Genomic DNA, 14,952 nt, shown 5'->3' on the forward strand with positions numbered 1-14,952 from the left:
GTGCCAGCAGCCCTTGGGGTGTCGCCAGCCTCTGGGGTCTCCTCCCTGGGCTCTGCTCTGCAGCCCTGGGCCTTCTGTGGGGCGGCGGCCAGGAGCGGGGCTGGTCCTGGGGGCCAGGGAGCAGGAGCCTGCCGTCCCTGAGGCCGGGCTGTGGGTTCTGTGGCCGGGTCGTTCCCCTCTGGTGCCCTGCAGAGCGTGCCCGACCTGCAGCCAGGTGGCCGGCTGGGTCTGAGGCTGGCTCGGTGGCTTCCTGCCTGTGTGGCCTTGGTTTCTGAGGTTCTCGGGGCTGGTGTCCCTCCGAGTCCCGGGGGCTGGTGAGAATGCAGGTTGCTGAGCTGGGTCCAGGGCGGGCGGGCGGCAGTGCCGTGCCTGGCTGTGGGCTGTGACCACAGTTTGGGAGTGGCTGGCCCCCTGCCTGGTCAGAAGGGCTGGCACTCGAAGGGTGGGACCCGAGTTCTAATCCTCCCAGAAGCTGCGTGTCGGGGTGCTCTGCATCTCCCCAGGACTCTCCTCTTCCCCAAGTTGTACCTGAAATGAGTCCAACAAATGCTTCCCTGGACACCCACATTAGACCACCCATGCCACGTCAGGTGCCATTCCATGTGCTGGGGACACTACTGGGAACCCAGGCTGATGGCTTCCCACCTCCTGGGACTTGTGCTCCAGAGGGGAGAGGTGAAAACAGTTCTGCTGTCACCATGGCACCTAATTTTTCCCCTCTTCCTCCCCTGCTCTGGGCACCCTGGCTTCCTGCCTGGCACACTCCTGCCTCAGGGACTTTGCACTGCTGCTGCTCCCTAGATACCCCCAGAGTGGCGCCCGGCTCCCGCCTACCCACCCTGAAGGCTCTGCTCAACCTTCTCAGCAACTGCCCCATCTCATAGGCCACACACCCAGCCGTCCTCACCTGCCCCGGGTCCTGCCCAGCCTCAGTTCTACTGCGGACACTCATCACCCTCCACTGTGCCCCCCAGCTCACTGATCTTTCCATGCCACCCTGGGCGATGCTCACTGTGGAGGAGGGGCTCCTTTCTCTGTCCTGCCGGGCACTGGCTGAGACCCCCGGGTGCAGACAGGAGCACTTCAGGTGCTCAGTAAATATTTGGTGAATAAATGAACCAAAACTTGTAAATACTTCATTTAATTTCAGGTAACGAGAGACCCCACGAGGAAAAGCAAAGCCGGGCCAGCTGCCGAGGGTGGGCCGGGCAGAGGGGCGGCCGGGGGTCCTGGGGAGGGCCCTGTGGCTGCTGGGGGCTCGGCAGGGGCAGGAGCAGTGACTGAGCCTGCAGCCAGGCCTTGGCGAAGGCTCTAGTGGCCACAGCCTCATCCTGGACTCTGGGTGTGGGGACCAGGGGAGGGAGGCCTGGGCTGGGAGAGGCCAGTGCCCCCGGGACCCCAGGAACCAAGGCCACCGAAGCCCAGGAGCTGGGGCAGGCCCAGGGGAGCCAGGGCGCCGGCCCCGCAGGAGGGAAGGGGTTAACCTCAGACCTCCCGGGTTCCCCTAATCAAGCCCAGGCCGCTGGAAGCCCCATGGCAGCCCTGGGAGGGCGCCACCGCCTCCCTGCCCGCTGGCCCCCCGCCAGCCCGTTTCCCTGCCCAGCCGCCGCCTGCTTTCATCTGCTCACAGGGGGCCGATTCACGGCAGACCACCCCGGGCAGCGCCGCTCGACTCCGCGGCTGAGAGGGTCCGGTGTAAATCTCCTGACAGGCCGCAGCCCCGCGCAGACAGTGGCCGCTGTGTCTGGGTCGCAGCGACCGAGGCTGCGAGTGGCCTCGGGTGGGCACAGGCCTGGCGACTGCGGCTCCCTCTGTCTTCAGCAGACGACACTGTCCCCTGGTCCCCTGGGCCCTGCTCAACCCTGTTTCCCCGGCTTCCTGCGCCCCTCCCACCTGGCTGAGCCTTGGGAAGCCAAGCCCTCTGCTCCAGCCCAGCACCGCGGAACGCGCCGTCGTTCCAGGTTGAATGTCACTGTGTGGCCTTAACCTTGTCCTCCACTTTCCTGTCCTTAATGGGGGGTGACGGTGACCACCTCTCAGGGCTGTGGCTGTGGAGGTATCGTGTGTGATGCCGCAGTGGACACTGCCTGACTTGTCCTAAGAAGAGTGGGCTGTGTGCCTCCCTGACAGGGGTGTGTGCTGGGCTGCACGGAGGCAGGGGGCTGGCCTTGATGGCCTTTTGGTTCCCCTGGACACCTGGCAGGATGTGGGACCCCAGGCTGGCCTGACTGGTAGTGATGAGCGGAGTCCTGGGGACACAGTCAGGAGACCCCACGTGACCCTTGGTGAGTCACCCAGCCTGCAGGGCCCCGGCGTTCTTCCCCACCCTTGACCCTTATCACAGACCTGTGACCTTGGCCACCCCACTGTCCAGCTGTATCCTAGTGGAGCTGCTTGCCTTGGAGAAGGTGCCCTTGTCAGAGCTGGGGCCGCAGAGGCCTCCCTTGAAGCCAGTGCCTGGCTCACTGTCCCCTGCTGAACCCATTGTCCCCCTCGGGGCTCAGTTTGCATGATCCCACTTCACAGATGAGACAGCCAAGGCCCAGAGCAGGAGATGCCTTGCCCAGGACGACGAGCAGATGGCCACGGGCCCTTGGGAGGCCCCTGGGCACTACTCCAGGCCACGTGGGGAAGCCCAGCTACCGGCCGTTGATGGCAGCCCACCCAGGCCCCTTGGGCGGAGGCTTCTCCCCAGCGTCTCTGTCTTCCCCAGGAATTCGACTTCTAAACGGCTGTGCTCTGAACCCAGGCTCCTCCTCTGTCGTCTGAAGACAGTGAGCCCCAGTCGCCAGCCCTTTGCCCACTCGGCAGCCCCTGTGCGCTGCTCCCCCACAGCCGGGCTCCCACCGTGGATGTCGGAACTGAGGCCTAGAGGAGGGGGTCTTGGCGGGCTTGAGCGGGGTGTGACCGTGGACCTGCCTCTCCATCCCGGGCATCAGAGCAGGGCACAGCCCTGGTGGGTCCCCTGAGAGACCCCAGCGTGCCCTGCCCAGGCCCGTCCTCCTGCATCTGCAGAGGCAGCCTGTGCCCTGGCCTGGGCTGGGGCCGACACCCCTTGTCAAGCCCCAGGTTCCAGGGAGACCAGGTGGGCAGGTGGCTCTGTGTGACCCTGAGCACAGGACTGGCCGTCAGGGACGGTGGCAGAGCTGCTCGCAGGACCTCACAGAACGAGGCAGGCAGTGCTGGGCTGCTCACCCGCTGTGGGGACAGACACTTGGGGGACAGTGGCTGCAGTTGGTGGGGTTCCCACTCCCCCAGCTCCCACACAAGGGCCGTCACGGGCTCCGTGGGGGGAGGAAGGGCGCTTCCTGGAGGAAGGGCTCTTGGGTCTGGCCCCAACGGTTAAGAGGGCCTTGCTGTTCTGAGCTGAGGCTCTGGAGTGTGGGGTGGAGAACATTCTAGAAGCTGGCCACAGCAGCAGCAGGAGAGGGGCCTGGGAGGCAGCCCCGCCCTCTTCCCGGGTGCCTGTGGGCAGCTGACCAGGGGCTGCTCCATGCAGAACTGAGTCGGGGTAGCCAGAGCGGGCTTGGCGAGCGGCTGCGCAGGGGGACTGCGGCACCAGCGCGGGCCCAGGTGACCCGGGAGAGGGCCAGCCCCTGCCCGGCTCCCACCGTGGGAACCGCAATGAAAGAAGCTCTTTCTGCCACCCCGTCCTCTCCTCGGGCTCAGGCACTTCCGTTCCCTTGGCTCCCAGTGCGGGGCCCCAGCCCCATGGCTCCCAGACTCTCTGGCGCCCTGGCCACATGAGGCCACCCTGCTGCCCCCTGCCCCTCCCCGGCAGTGCTGCCCAGCACCGGGAAGCAGGTCCCGCAGGCTGTGGAAAGGCCTCCCCCAGGAAGTCCGTCCTCTGCGAAGGCAGGACAGCCACAGAGCAGCCCCACTGTGGGGCCAGGTCACCGACTCCCTGCTGGGACCAGCCACTTGGTACTGGTCCTGCTCTGAAGCCTCAGAGCTGGGCGCAGAGGCCGGGCGGGTCCTGCCTCCTTGCCCTGCGTTCCAGACATGAGCAGCACCTGGCCTGGGCCTGCTGTCTCCATCCTACCTACCCCCGACGTACACCAGCAGGGGCCGAAGGGACACTTGTGAGGGCAGGGACCCAGGGGAGTGGACAGTGGCCAAGCCTTTAGGCCAGCACCTCGGCCCAGGAGGGCGGCACAGTGAGGACCCTGCAGCTTGGGGTGGGCATGCGACTTGAGCAGGCCCCGGGCTGCAGGCAGCAGAGCCGGGCCTCAAACCCAGGCTGGCTGTGAACCCTGCCCTCCTTCCGCCAGCCACAGGGTACCTGTAAGCACTCTCTGTACGTGGTGTGACTCAGAAAATGGGGACTTTATTCCCCAGTGACAACAGTGACAGGGCCTGAGGTTTTGCAGCAGCTTTTGTGTAGCCTCATTGGCTCACTTCAGGCTTGTGGTTGACTGAGACACCCAGATCCTTCGCACCCAGCTGCTGTCAGGTCAGTTTGCGGTCTCCACATCCATCCGGCTGCCTTCCTGCCTGTTGAGATTACTCTAAATTCATCTGCCCCCACCTCATCCGTGCCTCCCTGCCATGTCCAGTGGCCTCTTCTTGGAGCCATGGCATCTTCTTGGAGCCCTGTCAGGGCTTGGCTGACAGTGGCCACCAGCCAGGTGCCTCCTGCGGCCCCCTCTCCACCTGCCCCACTCCCCACCCATCCCTCTCACCCCGATGCCGTGACTCACCCAGCACCCTGCCCAGGCATCTGAGTTTGCAGCCCCAGCCAGTCTCAACCCCAGCCCTGCTTTCCCCTTCCTTGTGCACAGGGGACAGCTGTGAGAGGGTCTGGCCAGAAGCCAGGTGGTCCTATTCCTGCCACCAGGTGTCCCATCAGTTTCTGGAAAGGGCCTTGTCACAGGACACAGGGTTCCCTGGGTCTCAGTGGCCTGCTGAGCCCCCAGGGCCCCTAGGACTCGCAGATGCCCATTGGAACTTGTGGCAGGGTTGTGGAGGGAGCTCAGGGGTCCTCAGGCACCAGAACCCTTGTGACCCCATCTTAAAAATCAGAAGTGAGGCCTCTCCTGGGGCTCCCGGCTCTGCCCTTAGTTCCCGGCAGTGGGGGGCGGTTGTTTCCCACTCCCATCCCCAGCAAGGACAGCAGGGGACTGTCATACCCCCCCCCACTTCTCTCCTCTGTCAGCCTGAAAACTTCCACGTCACTCCAGGACTCGGGCAAACTTTTTCTGTCTTTCCCCTTCTCCCCATTTTTACTTTATTTTTTTAAATTTTTTTTTAGCTGTAGATGGACACAATACCTTTAGTTTATTTTTTTTATTGTGGTGCCGAGGATGGAACCCAGTGCCTCACACATGCCAGACGACTGCACTACCCCTGAGCCACAACCCAGCCCCCCTTCTCCCCACTTTTCTAAAGGGGCCCAGGTCCAACAGATCCCACCAACATCTTGCTCTGTGACCTCTGGCAAGCCTGTGTGCCTCTCTGATCCACAGTGCTCTGATCTGTAAGAGAGGGCCTGGTCACCTTCATCAGGGAGGTGACGGGCACCTCCGGCAGATGTGACGCAGAGCGAGGGACAGCCATCAGCACAGCAGTCCTCACACAGTTATTGAGGCCAAAGTCCCAGGGCAGGCCCTAGGGAGTCGGGCATTTCCCAGAGACAGGTTACGCTCCATTTCACAGGTAAGGAAACTGAGCTTGTCCTCCCAGACATGCCACTCAAAAAGGAAGGGACATTAGGATATGTCCAAGGTGACACCATTCTAGGAAATTCCATGAGAGTCTTCCTATATTCCGTGCACATGAAACAAAAGAAAAGACTGGGTAGAAGCCTTCCACAGTGGGGGCTTCTGGAGGGGTCCTGGGATGGGTCAAAACACCTCATCTGCAGTGTTTTGATTTTTGGAAACTTGATTTGTTGCTTGCGAAATGTAACCTGAGTGACTGAAAAAGTGTGTGTGTGACGGGGAAGGTCCCCACAAGCTTGATGTCATTCATAAAGAGCTCTTTTGGCCTTCAGCAGGCTGCAGGAGGGCAGGGGCATGGCCACCTTGACCCTGCCAGCTCCCTGGGGCCCTGGAGGTGAGGCTGGGGCTCTTTCTTGTGGCCCAGAGCAGAGCGGTGGTTCTGCAAGTGTGACGCCCCAGGCCAGGTGTGCTGGTCCCCTGACTCCAGCTTCCAGAGGGACTCAGCCCAGCTCCCCCTCAGGTGCGCCAGCCCTACCCAGCGTCCTGGTGGCTTTGTGTTCTGCCTGAGGCTGAAGGGACGGGGCGGTCCCTGTGCCTTGGGGCTGGAGCAGGGCCTCTTGTTCTGTCGGAGGTGGGCACTGCTGACCTCTCGCCCTGCCACCCTTGGGAACGGAGGCCTCCCGCGCCTGGTGCCTCCATGTCCCCCTCTGCCTCACAGTAGGTTGGAGAGCATTAGGCCACAGACTTTGATGTGAGCCCTGAGTTTGGATCTTGGGTTCACAGCTTCATTGACCCCGTCCAGGCCCCACTGGTGGCTTTAGAATACCTCCCCGATTTGTGCAGTTCGCGGCGAGCTCCTGGCAGCCTCGGTGGCATGGAACCACCATGCTTTGTCCAGAGAGTCTTCTGAAAACCTCAGAGGAGGCTCAGACCTGAGGTTAGAACTCAGGAAGAACTTCCCAGGAGAGCGAGGCATTTCTGGGTTGCCTGGGACTCCAGGGAGCCAGTGGCTGATGGCTTCTGATGCTCCCCAGGGCACCGGCAGAAGATAGAAGACCAGACCAAGGCGTTCCCTGACCGCTTTGGGGACCTGGAACGGCTGCGCATGAGGGTGACGCCGAGCACACCCAGCCCCCGAGGCTCACTCACCACCACAACCCACTTCGGCAGCCAAGGCCAGACCCCCATCCAAGGTAGGGACCGGGGCGTGGCCCTTCTGAGAAGCTCTGGCTGCTCTTGGTTCACGGAGGAGGCGTGGGCCGCTCACTCCTGCGGGTGCTTCCCCGGGCCCCTTCCCCCACCCAGCACCCACCTCCTGACTTGGCAAACCACGTCCCCGGGGTCAGCGTGAGCGGACACAGCCCAGAATATGGGGTTAACTCCAGAGGCCCAGTGAGAACTGGGGTGATGTGTCCCCTGTGTGCCCCCAGGACTCTCCCCTGGCCTCAGCCTCCCATCTGAAAGTCAGGTGAGGGGGCTCCCAGGGCTGGGGGGTGTTCAGGCCACAGGACTCAACTGCACTCATCTGTGACATGAGTCGCCAGAGACACGCGGCACTGTCTGGGAAAGGCCTCCCCCCTGCCCAGAGACTCCCCCAAACAGGGGCACTGAGGACTGGGGCTCTGTCCCCATTGCCCAGTTGGGGACAGCAGGCAGGTAGCAGCTGGACTGCAGGTAGGTCTTCCAGAGTGTGTAGGTGCCCGCAGGCAGTGGACAGGGCCTGTCCTGGCCTCCAGGACTCAGCCAGCGTGTCAGCTGGGGGCAGCTGTCGGCTGGGGGCTTTTGCCGCCTGGCACTGGCTGGGCAGGGGCAGGACGCGGCTGGAGGGCAGGGCGCGGGGGCGGGCTGCCACAGCCTCTGACCTTCTCTCCCAGTTAGCAGAGCTGCATGAGGCCCACTTGGCAGATGAGTGAACTGAGGCTGAGGAGGTTAAGAGTCCCCTGGTCACACGGCCCATCAGTGACCAGGTCTAGTCTCCACAATGCTGCCCCCAGGAGGGTCTGTGCTTCAGGAGGCCTCAAGATGGGGGCTGCAGCAGGACTGCAGACTGGCCCCCACCTGTCTCCTCCTCCTCCTCCTCCTCCCCCAGCTGACCAGAGGCCTGGCCCAGCCCTTGCTCTGTGCTCCAGGCCTGACGCAGCAGCTGGGGGCTGGGTGCGGCCCCCCTAGCCTGGGCTCAGTCCCCTTGACCCAGCTTTCAGCCCGAGCCCTGGGGAGCACAGGAGCGGGTCTGGCCCCCAGATGGGCTGTAGGGACCTGCACACCCTGCCCTGTCGCTCTCTGCTTGTGTGCCCCTGAGCCTTGCAGCAGCCCCAACCCAGCTGACCTCTCCCTGCCTCAGGCAGAGCCTTGCCTAACGTGTTGGGGACCGAATCTGCCCTGCCACAGTCGGGGGGGCATTGTCTGGGAATCGGTGCCCCTGCCCATCCTCCACGCAGCCCCAAGGGCTTTGGCCTGCCCCACAGCAGGCACAGCCCCTGCCTCTCCGCGGGTCGGGGGAGAGGAGGTCAGCAGACTGTGCAGGGCAAGCGGCTGACCCGTCCTTCTCCTCCTGCCACATCCTGAAATAGGGCCCTAGCCCCTCACTAGCCACCCACAACACTGGGCCGTAAAGTCCCCCTCTTCAGATTTGTCCCCTTTGGAGTGAGAGAAAGAGCCCTTGACCAGGACCAGCAGAGGGGCAGGACCGGTGCAGTCAGGTGGGCCTGGCTACAAGCTTGGCTCCGCCTGTCACTGGCTCTGTGTTCTTAAGCAAGTCACCAAACCTCTCTGAGCCTCAGTTTTCTCATCTATAAAGTGGAAAGAAGGATGCTGGCAGCCCAGGCATGAGGACTGTCCCTCATGGGCCCTCCCTTGGGGTGGGACCAGCCTCTCCCTTCAGGCATCCTGGGATGCCCTCAGGACACCCACCACTTCCCTGGTGCCTGTTAATAGCTCTGACCCCCTGGCCTTGGTCACGGGGAGCAGTGCTGAGCCCGGCCCCCCAGCCACAGCCACCCACAATGGGGGCTTCTCACCACTCAAAGGGCCCATTCAGCCTCCACGCAGCAGCTGGGGCAATTTGGAGAAAAAAATAAACATTTCCTCCCACTGTTGGGATTGGCTGTTGGACAGTGGCCGCCAGCTCGGGTTTCCCGGGGCTGTAAGGCTGGGGGTGGCACAGGAGACTCGAGGAAGCTGCTGGGGGGTCCGAGGCGTGCCCAGGGCAGGTACCCCCCACCCCTCGAGGAGGGAGGCAGGGCGGATAGTGGCAGGTCCAGGCAGGCCCAGCTTGTTGTCCCGTGCATGTGGACTCTGATGCCACACTCCAGGCCCAGGCCCTCCACTGCAGGACCTCGTGTTCCCAGAGCCCCAGACCTGCTGTCCCTTACTGGGTTCCGTTTGGGGTTCCTTTGCCCTGAGGATGGGAACCACCTCCACCCTGCTCAACAAGGAGGTGCCCACCTCGTACTGTCTGGAGGGCCTGCTCCCCTGGGGTCCTAGGTGTAAGCTGCCACCAGGCTCCTCTGACCTCCCAGGCTCCAAGGCAGACTGACCAGCCAGTGACCACTGGGGAGGGTGTCGGACATTCCAGAAGGTTCCAGCTGCCCAGAGACACTGTCGAGGGATATGTACCCAACTGCCTGAGCAGACCCCAAAGCCCCAGAAGGGACAAGTCTCACCTGAGGAAGCAGGAGGCCTGAGCGCTCTGTCCCCAGCCAGGCCTCAGTCCTGGTCAGCAGTGCCCACCAGCTCTGGCACCAGCCCCACTGGGCCAGGGGACAGAGCTTGGTTTCCTGGGCCCTCTCTTCCTGGCTCTTTGCCATGGTGGGTGAGACAGAGGGCCGGGTGCCAAATGGGCTTCGCTCCTGGACTCTCCCAGGCTCCCCCACCCCCGCTGCTGCTGGAGTGCAGGAAGGGTCTGGGGTCAGGCCCTTCTCTTCAGGGTCCTGCAAGGCCAATTCTCCTGGGGGCCAGCCAGAGATGTCAGAGCAATGGCAGCAGCGCAAAGCCCCACAGGAACTACCCTGTGCCCAGCTCTGTTCTAAGGGCTCTGTCAACTGAAACCTTACAGAAGGCTGTGGTCCCCAGGAAACGGGTACAGAAGGCTAAGTGACTTGTCCAGGGACACACAGCGGGATGTCTGTCCAGTCTGGAGGCCACATGGTTAGCCTCAGCTCTGCTGCCTTGATCATGAGAAGGCGTAGGTTGGGGCTCCGCCCCAGGAACCCTGAGGTTTTATGCCAGAACCAATGTACTGTGGGGTCCTCGTGCCTCGCCCTCTCTGGGCCTCCATTTTTCCACCAGTCGGGTTAGACTCAGTCCCAGAGTCCATTTGAATGTGAGGTTCGACAGCCTGTGACCACAAAAGTAGGGTAGAGGCTGGGAGCCCTTGTCTTCCAGCCCACTGAGGAGCCACACTCCCAGGGGAGCCTGCACAGGGCCAGGCTGGACACTGCCCAGTGGGGGCCTGGACCCCAAGGTCCCTCTAACTGGCCTTTCCTTTGCTGTCGAGGCAGGTGTGGGTAGCTGCTGGTCATTGTGAGGCCACGGTCAGCTCCAGCCTGCAGGAGAGGGCACAGAGCGGGCAGATAGAACCTGCAGAGCTGCAGGGCGCCAGCTCCATCCTGGGTGTGAGCTGAGGCCCTCGGCCTGGGCGCAGAGGCCAGTGTGCACCTGGGCACTCACACAACCCCGGGATGCCGAGGGCAGGGGCCTGGGGGGGGGGGGTCCAGTTCCTTCTGTGTCTCTCTGTCTCTGTCTCCCTATCCTCAGACGCAGGGTCCCCTGCGGCGTCTCACAGACCCCTAAAGGGGATCACAGGCCTTTTTCATCCCCTGGCCTTGTCAGCCCTCGACAGGCGAGCCAGGTCCTCAGTGGCCACCTGCAAGGCCACCTGCAAGGCCCCATCCTCGGCTGCGGCCCAGGCACCTGCCCCCTGTGCTTCCCAGGGATCCCCAACGCGGGGGTCCCCTGTGAGCCCTGTGAGCCAGAGCCCGGGTCACACTCAGGAGGCCCCGGGTGGCCTGGCTGCGACTGACCCTCCTCTGCTGTTCCCCAGGCACCTCGGAGCTGACCCCCTTCTCCGACCCGCGCCAGTTCGACCGCTCCTTCTCGGCGCTGCCGCCGCTCTCGGAGAGCCGCTTCCCCGACCCCCGGATGCACTACCCCGGGGCCATGTCGGCCGCCTTCCCCTACAGCGCCGCGCCCTCGGGCTCCAGCCTGGGCGGCCTCGGCGTGGCGGGCATGCCGGCCGCCAGCCGCTTCCACCACACCTACCTCCCGCCGCCCTACCCCGGGGCGCCGCAGAGCCAGAGCGGCCCCTTCCCGGCCAACGCGGCGCCCTACCACCTCTACTACGGCGCCTCCTCGGGCTCCTACCAGTTCTCCATGGTGGCGGAGCGAGCGCTCGCCCACGCGCATGCTGGCCTCCTGCCCCAGCGGCGCCGCGCCCGCCGGCAACCTCATGAACCCCAGCCTGGGCGGCCAGGGCGACGGCGTGGAGGCCGACGGCAGCCACAGCAACTCGCCCACCGCCCTCAGCACGCCGGGCCGCATGGACGAGGCCGTGTGGCGGCCCTACTGAGCGCCGCGCCGCGCCGGGGGACGGGACCTCGCTGGCCCGCGGCCCCGCGCGCCTGTCCAGCTACGGCTTTGTACAGAGGGGGCGGGGACCCCCGGACACTGCCCCAGCCCAGGCCCAGCCGACTCGTCCTCCTGCGTCTCCCGGGACCACCGCCCGGCTCCAGCCGTGCCCAGGGCTAGCTCCTGGGCCGGAGGCCATCTCCGATCCAGAAAAGTGGGGGGGCCTTGCCCAGAGGAAAAGCCCCGGGCCGGCCTCCCTCCACATCCGCACCCCAGGCCCAGCCGCCGTGGGCATTAACAGGAGTCAGAACTGGAGGCCCCGCCCCCGCCCGAGGGTCCCCTCACTGCCCACCGGAGGGGCTGGACCTCGAGGGCAGAGAGCAGAGAACACACCCCAGCCAGTGCCCCGACCCTGCTTCCCGGAATTCCTACAGCCGAGAAGTACCCCCACCCCCACCCCCACCCCACCCCGTCTGGTCCCAGCTGCCTCTGGGTCCCAGGGAGCAGATGAGCTGTGGCAGCAGGTCCCTTATACAGGGGCGCACTTACAAACGGGCCCCTCGTGCACTTTTCCATCCCAAGGCAACCACCCTCTGTCCTCTTGGTGGCTGGTTTCATCATTTCCATTTTTGGAGAGAACTCAGGGCCCAGATAGGTCCTAGCAGCAAGCATTGAGGAGAGGGGCGGTAGGGTCAGCCCCGCGGCCCTGTGCGCTGGGTCTGGGACGGCCCGGCCACGCCCCTCTGTTGCACTGCAGAAGTGAACAGTCTTGAACAAAAACCATTTTTTAACCTTGATTTTAGAAAAAAAGCTTTAGTCCAACATTTTCAAACAGAAGGTCTCTTACAGATGAAGCACTGTGGCTGGGAACAGCACCCCCCACCCCTGGCTGCCTTCCCAGTGGGGTCATTGGGATCCTACCACCTGCAGATGTCCTGATCCTACAGCTGCGCCTTCCCCAGGGGGTCCCTTCGAGGACCCCGTGAAGTTCCAGAGGTGCTGGAATCTCACATCTGCGTTCAAAGACATTGGTCCTGGAGGAGGTGGGGGGTGGGTGGCACTGGCTGTGTGACAGCAGAACAGTGGTGCAGGACTCCCCAGTCCTGGCTCAGCAACCCTGTGCTGGGAGGACACCTCTGGAATCTGCGGACAGGAAGCAGGCTTGCCCAGGGGCTCAGGCTGCAAGGTCCTCACATCTGAGTTCCTTAGTTCTAGAAAGGACCAAGGAAAGGAACAGGAAAGCATACAAGGGCTGGCGAGCAGGTGATTTTACATGGCTGCTTCTGCCACATCCTCTGTGGATGTGAAAAGTCCCCTATCCTGCTCCTTTGTGATGGTCTCTGTATAGCCCTTGTCCTGCCCTCACTGGAATAAAGGCATTCTCCATCTCTTCAAAACAGTGACTGGGGGTGTCCTACAGACTCCCTGCACCCAGGGGGTCCTCTCCACCCCTTCTCAGGAAGCAGCTATAAGTCCACTGCCCTCTTACCTGCTTCACTCCCATTCTGCGGTCATAAACTGGCCCAGGTCAGTGGGGGAGGCGCCTTTGGGTTCCCAGTGCCCAGCACTTTGTAGCCCCACCCCAAGTGACTACCCCTTCCTGATACCCAAGCCCCCAGTGGGGCAGGGACAGGAAATAAATTGATCTCCAACCCCACCCCTGATGAGCACTGCTGGCAGCCAGGTGGAATCGGTCATGCCCACAGTGGGTACAGACAACCGGGCTGACAGAGATGGGTCCTTATTTGCAAGGCTGGTTTAAAGCTGTGCTGGGCAAACACACTGACTGGAAAGCACAAGGAGGGGAAGGGGTTGAGCCAACGTTACTGTAAGCAAGTGGGCAGCGGGTGCAGATCCTTTGTGACATATTGTCACGCTGAGGCCTTGGTGTCTGCTGTGCTCGCGTCTTGTGTAAAACTGTCCCAGAACTGGCGGGGAGGGTGGGGGGAGAGAAACTGCTTTGCACTATTGTTTGCTTGGTGTGTTTGTTTTTCATGCACAACTTGCTTGTACAGTAAACTGTCCGTCTTCTGTACTATTTAACTGTAAAGTGGAATTTTGGTTTGTTACAATAATATAACAGATATGTTGAAGGATCTGGTGCCAGGCTTCTAGGGCTGTGGGCATTGGCATGGGGGGTGTGGTGGGCAGGGGCCTCCTGTCCTTGGCCAGGAGGAAGCAGGGCAAGGCTGCTGCTCAGGGGAGCCTGGGGCCCATGCCTGTTCCCATCCAGCTGGCTCAAGAATGGCAGCAGAGACCCCTTGCGGCCCAAGGACAGCTGCCAGCCCTTCTGGTGTGGCCAGGACCATGAAGAACCTCAGGCAAGCCTTCCAGGTGCCACCACTCCTCTCCTCTCAGTGGCATGTGTTCACCTCATAGAAGACACTGCACATTGTCCCAGATTGTTCCCCAGATGCAGACTTAGGGAGGGGGCACCTGGGGAGAGCCCCCTCTGGGATTTGTGGCTAGTGCACAGCAATCAGATGGCAGAGTAGGCAGCTCTTGGGCACCCCAGTTTTGTAGAAGAGGGGCCTGAAGTTTTCTGAGGGGGTGCTTAGGGTTTCACGTCTGCTTGGGGCCGCAGGGCTACTGTGAAGGGACCTGGCTCCACAAACCCCTACTGGCCCTGTCAGCAAGGAAGCCCAGCCTCCCCCACCCCAGGACCCAACAGCAGCCCTGTGCCAGCCATTTGGGATGTGCAGAGGGCAGCTCTCATAAACAGACCTTTGAATGATGCCCACTTTAAAACTAATCCCAAAATTTTGCCCTGTTCAGTGGGTTGAGACCTAAACCCAGCACCCAACAGGAAGCTCCCGTTTCCCTAACCTAAACCCTTGATCACCCCTCACCCCAGCATACAGGGACCAGCAGGTCCCTGAGCAGGTCCTGGCACAGCTGCGGTTTCTCCGTGTGTCCCGCGGCACCTCCGAGGGGAGAGCGGGTTCTGCGCAGTGCCCACGTGGCCAGCGCTGCTTCCATAGTGGGTTTTTCCCCCTGGGGGAGGGGGGTCACTTTGTAGGAGCTGATGGCCCTCTCCGCAGCTGATGGCAGAGGCTGTGAACTCCAGAGCCTCTGACTCCATCCCCTGTGCCCCACTTGCCAGGCGGCAGCGGGCGCCCGGAGAAGCCCCTGCTGCTGGAGGTGGCCCCTGTGGGAGGAAGCGCCGCAGTAGCCGCCGCAGCCTGCAGGGGGCAGCAGCGCAGGGCCGCAGGTGGCGCCGCAGCCAGCGCCCCCACCAACACCCCCAGAGGAGGGTGAGCAGGGGCCGCCTCATGCGCCAGAGACCCAGAAAGAGCCCCCTTGGGGGAGGGTTGGGGAGGCCCGGCTGCCCTCTTTACTCCCATACTCACTGCCGCGTGCCAGGCTGTGGCAGAGTCACAGGACCCTGAACCCAAACCCCCGCCTCAGGCCGGGATTTACCTGGCTGGAGGGGAGGGCTGGCTTCAGAGTCCCCTGAGCCACCGGCAGCTAGTCCAGGGTGAAGAGGCCATTTCTGCCACCCCCTGGGACCCGGGAATTCCCTCTCAGAGGCCACAGGGACCCCTCTAATTTGGGCAGCCTGCGCTGACCCGGTGGGAGGCTGAGCGGTGGTGCCCGCAGGGGTCCCGGGAGGGGACTGTGCTGGCCTGGGCTGGGCCTGGCAGCGTGCGAGGGGGACGTGGCCCCGAGACCCGAGCCAGCCCCCTTTGAGGCTGGGCTCTGGCCGCGGGAACGGCCTTGGCTCTTG

At 63.2% G+C, this 14,952-nt stretch overlaps 1 protein-coding gene across 1 annotated transcript in view; it reads left to right on the forward strand.

Moving 5' to 3' along the window:
• Positions 1–11,226, forward strand: part of Runx3 (RUNX family transcription factor 3) — a 46,251-nt gene extending 35,025 nt beyond the window's left edge. Inside the window, 3 exon segments of the mRNA XM_076863198.2 lie at positions 6,695–6,853; positions 10,702–11,038; positions 11,040–11,226. Of these exon segments, the coding sequence (XP_076719313.2) occupies positions 6,695–6,853; positions 10,702–11,038; positions 11,040–11,226 (683 nt within the window).
• The last annotated feature ends 3,726 nt before the right edge of the window (positions 11,227–14,952 follow it).

The sequence above is a fragment of the Callospermophilus lateralis genome, chromosome 7 (assembly GCF_048772815.1).
Source record: "Callospermophilus lateralis isolate mCalLat2 chromosome 7, mCalLat2.hap1, whole genome shotgun sequence".
Lineage (NCBI taxonomy): Eukaryota > Metazoa > Chordata > Mammalia > Rodentia > Sciuridae > Callospermophilus > Callospermophilus lateralis.